Here is a 6,928-nt window from a genome sequence, read left to right on the forward strand (position 1 = left end):
TGCCCAGCACTGTGCTTAGCACAAGGGATACAAGTAGAAAAGGGAGATAGTTCCCTTTTTTAAGGAGCTCACACTGTAATGGAGGAGATAACACATAGAGGAGGGATAAACTACAGGACAAGTGGAAAGAGAAGGAAACCCTACAAGTGCTGAGACTGAAAAAAAAGACCCAGAGGTGATAAGGGGATCTTAGAGAGAACTTTACACATACCCCTCTTAAGTTTCATTTTATTAAATTCTATATATCATTTCCAGATGATCTCATTTAGCATGCTTTCTCCCTTGTTCTGGCAAAGGTCATTCAATGGGGCTCAGACTTGTGGATATGAATACATGCTGACTGGACTCAGGACATTGACCCTAAGAGTGGCCATCAAATTGGGCAAATTGAAACGGTACTCAATTTTCAAAAGAGGGAAGAGGACAGAGTCTACAAACTATATTGTTCTTGACTTCACATTGTGGAAAAATTGAACCACTAAAGAGATAGTTGGCAGACATGTAGTAACAAACTATTTCTATATGAAGGACTTACTATTTGCAAGGCACTATGCTAAGCACTGGGGAGAGAAAAGAAGACCAAAAAAAACCCCTATAAACCCTGCTTCAAGAAGCACACATTCCAATAATAGAGATAATATGGAGACAAAATTGAACATACAATATATATGCAATGTATGGAATTTTCTTACAATATATGATTTTTCTACCCTTAAACTGAGTAATCTCTCTATCCTCAAGTTTCTTATGGCATTGACCTCCCCACTTTCTCCAAAGTATTTTTATTTGTTTTGTATACATTTCATTTTAATTATCTGTTTACATGTTTTCATTTAATAAAATCCAAGATCCTTGTAGGAAACTACTGTCTCATTTTTTATGAAGTATTTATTTATTTATTTTAAACCCTTACCTTCCATCTTAGAATCAATACTGCACTAGGTTCTAAGGCAGAAGAGCATTAAGGACTAGGCAATGGATATTAAGTGACTTGCCCAGAGTCATATAGCTAGGAAGTGTCTGAGGCCAGATTTGCTTCTTCCTCCACATCAGAACATGGGCCATATTCCCCACCTGGTTTCAGAACAACAAAATGGAGATTTAGTTTGCCTTTCTCTTGCTATGAGTAACTGAGGGTCTGTTAATTTAAAGCAGCGATTCCCAAAGTGGGTGCTACCGCCCCCTGGTGGGTGCTGCAGCGATCCAGGAGAGCAGTGATGGCCACAGGTGCATTTATCTTTCCTATTAATTGCTATTAAAATTTTAAAAAATTAATTTCCAGGGGCTCTAAGTAATATTTTTTCTGGAAAGGGGGTGGTAGGCCAAAAAATTTTGGGAACCATTGATTTAGAGTAATGAAGAATCTTCTGGTTACTTCCAGGAAGGTTACAGATGCAAGCAAACCTGAACCACAACTGAATATGATTACAAAAAGTTTGAGCGAAAGAGCTTGATCTAGTTCTTCTCCCAGAGCACTGACTGAGGAAGATCTCAATGCATTGCCAGGTGAAGGGGGAGTGGGGTTGGGGAGGGAGAGTGGCAAGCTATATATTTTTTCCATCAAGCTACCAGATGTCCATGATCTCTTGGTGTGTTTCTGTTTATTTTGTCTGTTTGTGTTAATTCCTTATCTTCAATGCATAGATATTCAGGAGCAGAATTGACCAGGTTATGATTTTGTAAGATCAGAAGAGCTATCAGAGATCCTTCAGCAATGAGAATTTGAGGCAGAGATCAGCAATCCTGGTAATAGCATCAGCCAAGTATGGTGGTGAGTCAGCACAGTTGCTGTGACCTTTTGAACTGGCTTAACAGTGGATCTTCCCATCAGTTGAGACACTTCATCCAGGAAGGAACCATTCCAAATGAGCAAGTGAGTGATGCATTTATCTTTGTGGATACAATACACTAAAGTAAACTTGGTGAGGAATCTTCAGAGAGAGAAAAGGATGCCCATGGCCAAATATCACAAATATTCCTTAATCCTTTTTGTTTTCCACATATACATTTAAATATCTTTGAATTTTAATCTTGAGCTGATTCTTTCCAGGAACCTTGGATATTTAAGGAGAGAATGTATTCTATACAGTCTCTCTAAATATCTCTTTACAATGCCTCTTTGATGTCAAATGATTGATTCATATTATAAAAGAGAACTCTGAATGAGAGCTTCTGAGCCATAGTATTAGAAGCTACTATTCTTCAGTTACATCTAAAATCCCAAGAAAATAAATAGTCAGTTGTCCTCTTGGGACTCAGCCTATCAGAGCAAAATGGATTGGGGAAAGTGAGCTTAGAGCCAGTGCCACATTGTCTTTCTATTTCCACTGTCTAGCACAGTGATACCCTTAATGTATGGTAAACCAAATTGAATTTGTCTCATTAAAGACCCTAATCACATTCTCTCTTGGATCCTTTGTGTGTCTATGTTTTGTTTCCTCTTAGAGTATAAGATCCATGAAAGCAATGGCAGTATTTCAGAGTCATTTTTGCATCTTTCTCAGTGCCTCCTTTAGTATTTTGTACATATCTGGTACTAAACAGGAGAAGAGAAGAGAAAGGACAACAGAAAAGGGAAAAAGCATTTTATATAGCATTTATCATGTGCCAGGCACTGTGCTTAGTGTTTTCCAAAGGGTAGAAATTAGTTGAATTCAAATGAAAGCTCTCCAACTCTTCCCTTCCCTACCTGGCCTCACTCTTGTTTCTGTGCCTGTGCATCATAGAAACTTTGGCTTTGGAGCTAGAAGGAATTTTAGAAATAATCTTGAGTCCCTTGATTGAGAAATGAAGAAAATGAGGCTCAGTGAGGAGGAGGTATTTTCCCAAAATTACATGGGTAACAAAAAAGCATAGATTTGCCTTTATTTCCCTACCTTCCCCTTCTACCTCCTGGATCCTACCTCCTTTTCATCTACTACTACAAACCCATTGAAGAGTTAGCTAAAATCCCACTCCCAGCATGAAGCTATCCCCAAACATTCTAGGGCACTGGAATTTCAGCCTTCTCTCACCTTCTACAATAGTCACAGGCTATGAATGCTTAAAAGGGATCTGATTCTCTAGCTGAGAGAGACAGATAGAGAGATAGAGACAACCATTGACAAATGGAGAAACAGAGACAGAGAGAAAGAAAGGTGAGAGAGAGTGACAGAAAGACAGAGAAAGAGAAAAAAGAAAGAGAGAAAGGGAGAAAAGAAGAGAAAGAGAGAAAGGTGAGAAAAAGATTGAGACAGTAGAAAAGAGAGAGAGGAGGAGAGAGAGAGATTTTAAGAGACAAAGAGGAACAGAGACAGACTTCAGAGACAGAGATAGAAGGAGGAGGAAGAGAAAGACAGAGAGGAGAGAAAAAAATACAGTTGAGAGAGAGAAGGAGCAAAAAAGAGAGAAAGGAGAGAGAGAAACTGAAAGAGATTGGAAGAGAGATTGAGAGAGACAGACATGGAGAGAAATCTTCAATATAGAGTCATGCTTAAGGTTAGAGCCATTTGTCCAGAAGTTATTTCTTTTCTTCTCTCCCCTGACCCAATCCTGTGTAACACTCACTTACAGATATATGTATATTGAAGTATAATGAAAATCAGCTTACGTTTATGGAGAGATGAAACCCATTGTAAAAGTACATACAGTAAGTAAAAAAGTGTGAGGGCACCAGGCTTGATTTTTCCAGAATGCAATGAAGTAAGGATGGAGAAAGTGTAGAAGGGATATATCTCAGTTTGACAGCAAAATCTATCCTGGTATGTCAGTCCTTCTGTGCATCAGTGAGCTAGATGAGGCTCTAATTCCTCATGAATATATTCAGTTCAAGGTAGTATCACCCTGCTGGCATCCACTCCTGTGGCTCCATTGTCCCAGGGCTTTTATGTGTTGTGTTTTTTAGTCCCTTCTTTTAGCTATGAAAAACTATATTTCCCATCAGCTTCTGGACCTTAAAGGGTTACTCATACTGTTTCTATTTCTTTTCCTCTATCCATTGGCTTTCTCCAGTATCTCCCATAAGTTCAGCATAAGGGGAGGTATATAGTAAAGATTCCATAAATGCTTCCTGAATAATTTCTTCTAGGTGACTGTACACCATCATGCTTGGTTAATTATAATACATCAGATTAATGGGGCACCTGAAGGATTGCAAAGTACTTTCCTTACTGATAACCTCATGAGGGAGCTAAGGGCAAATATTATACTCCCCAGTCTGTAGATGAGGAGCTGTGGGAATTTGAACTATGTGTCTGAGAAGAGTTTCAGAATCTAAGACTAACCCTTATCCATCCATGCTGATCCTTGTAATGAGGATGATGAGGGCTAAAATGAAATCAGGTTTGTTTTGTTTAGCTCCTCAAGGTAGGTGATGCTTTAGGCATGTTGTAGGTCACAGGCCAGGGTCCCAAGGCCAATAAGAATGAATGGCTTCTACCTACTGTGTGTGGTGACTCATACCTACAATATTTCTTATTAGGAGGAGGCTGAAGTTGATGGATCAACTGAGTTCAGGAGTTCTAAGGTAAGACAGGGCTAAAGTCAATGAGTGGATTCAGGAGATCCAACAACAATATGGTGAGCTCTTCAGGAGTAGAGTGGGGAGGAGGAAGAATAGGGAAAGCAGGCTCTTTAAAGAGGAGAAACCTGGCCCAGATTAACAATGGAGTGGGTCAAAAGGTGCTGATCAACACCTGGGGTGGGGTGGGGACAAAAAGTGATTGCCCTGATTGGCTGAGAAAGGGAAATCAAGTTTCAAAAAGAAAAAAATGGAAAGAATGGTGTATTCCAAGGTTCCCTACTCATCAGGCAGTTCTGTTCTGCATTACCACCTTGATGAATGCAGCCTTTATGTCCTTATTCCTAAGGCTGTAGACCACTGGATTGAGCAAGGCAGTGAACACATTATAGAAAAGTGAGATCTGCTTGTCTCTCTCTGGGGAGTAGTTGGAGTTGGGCCTCATATAGATGTATATGCCAGGTCCATAGAACAGAGTGACCACAATGAGGTGAGAAGCACAAGTGGAAAATGCCTTACACCTGCCTTGGGTGGACTTGATCTTGAGGATAGCCATGGTGATGCGGACATAGGAGGCCAGGATTAGTGAAAGAGGGACTAACACCATGAAGATGCTCATGACAAAGTCTACTAGCTCAATTAAGTGTGTGTCCATGCAGGCCAAGCTTCGGACTGAGGGACCTTCACAGAGGTAATGATTGACTACATTGGGGCCACAGAAGGGGAGACTCATGGTAAAGTAGGTATGGGGTAGGGAGAGGAAGAAACCACAGGAGCAACTACCTACCACTAACCTCACACACAAATTCCAGTTGAGGATGAGGGTGTAACGCAATGGGAAGCAGATGGCTACATAGCGATCATAGGCCATGACTACAAAGATGATGCACTCACTGAGACCCAAGGCACTAAATACATACATCTGCATCCAGCAACTTCCAAAGGAGATGAGCTTAGAACTGGAAAGCAAGTGCACCAGCATCTGAGGCACTGTGCTGGTGACATAGCCCAGGTCCAGTAGGGAAAGTACACTGAGGAAAAAATACATTGGTGTGTGGAGGTGAGAATCTAGACATATCAGGAGGATGATGAGTCCATTGCCCAGTACTGAGCAGAGGTAGAGAAGGAGAAAGATGATGAAAAGGATCCTATTTGAGGTGGAGTCACTGGAGAAGCCAAGCAGGATAAATTCAGTAACAGAAGTATGGTTTGATGCTGGGAACATTGAGATAGCAGTGACCTGAAAAGAGAAAGAGAGAAGATGGTAGAGTCCAGAAACACAGCATTGGTCAAGGGCTGGATAGATACAGGGCTTTCTGAGATCTTTAGTTGAAATCCTGATGTTGAAAAGTCCTTCCCTCAGAGCTTTGGTACAATTCTAAAATTGTGGATTTTAGAACCTCAGGGATCTTTAAAAATAATCTAGGTTAATCTCTCATTTCATACATGAGGATCTCAGATGACTTGCTCAAGATGAAGAGAAAAAGAGGATCAAGGGTTGAAGTCACTTGTTTGCTTGTTCAGTACTGTTTCAATGGTTCCCCACTATTTCCTTTTGGGAGAACCTCTGATTTTATATGATCTCAGAGGAAAATATCTCAGAAAGCATTTTCCAGGACTTCTACATAAACAAGAGTCTTCTCTGGACTATCTCCAACAAGAGGACATCTAGTTTTTCTGAAAGCTCTCTATTGGTATCCTTTATTCTTTTTGATTAGCTTTAATTTGAGGAAGCTTCTGTATATACTAATTTGAGATTTGCTCTTTAACTCCCACCTAGTGCCTTGAGTTCCCCACTCTGAAGACAGATAAAATAAGCATTTCCTCATCCTGAAAATTATTCCCATCTTAATGGGATCTAAGATCACATTATCTTTTTTGTCTGCTATCTCCCACTTTTGTTTCATAATGACCCTTCAAGCCCACTAAGACCAATTGGTCTTTTTTCCATGTGAATTATTGCTTGCCGTATTCCATTTGATACAAAGTGTTTGTACCAAATCTGAATAGGATCCCAATGATTTTCAAGAGGTGAAAAGATGGTGTTATTTTTCCCCTGACCACTGCACCACCTAGAATGTCATGAACAAACAAAATTTCTAAACACACCTCTTTTAGAGATAAGGGGCAGGACTCTGTTTATCTTTTGAAGAATTCCTGGAAATTGCTGGCAAGTCAGGGAGAATCTTAGCTTGGGGGAGATAATCTAATCTCCCCTACCCCCTTTCTTTTACAAGGAAGAACACAGAGAAATTTAGGAATTTGCTGAAGATCACATATACTATAAGTAGTCTAAGATTCAAACCCATCTTTTTTCTATCTTGTGATACTCCTGCAATCAAAGCCACCCCTTCTAAGACTGGTTGAAATAGAGAATAGGATGACCATAGCAATTAATGAAATAGCTTATTAAAGCATGATAGATTTTCA

At 40.0% G+C, this 6,928-nt stretch overlaps 1 protein-coding gene across 1 annotated transcript; it reads right to left on the bottom strand.

Annotated features, from left to right (window-relative positions):
- Nucleotides 1–4,784: 4,784 nt before the first annotated feature.
- LOC123256583 (olfactory receptor 2D2-like) lies at nt 4,785–5,723 on the bottom strand. The gene has a single exon (XM_044685172.1). The coding sequence runs from the start codon at nt 5,721–5,723 to the stop codon at nt 4,785–4,787; it is 939 nt and encodes a 312-aa protein (XP_044541107.1).
- Between the last annotated feature and the right edge of the window lie 1,205 nt (nt 5,724–6,928).

Source organism: Gracilinanus agilis, unplaced genomic scaffold (genome assembly GCF_016433145.1).
Source record: "Gracilinanus agilis isolate LMUSP501 unplaced genomic scaffold, AgileGrace unplaced_scaffold61174, whole genome shotgun sequence".
NCBI classification, from domain to species: domain Eukaryota; kingdom Metazoa; phylum Chordata; class Mammalia; order Didelphimorphia; family Didelphidae; genus Gracilinanus; species Gracilinanus agilis.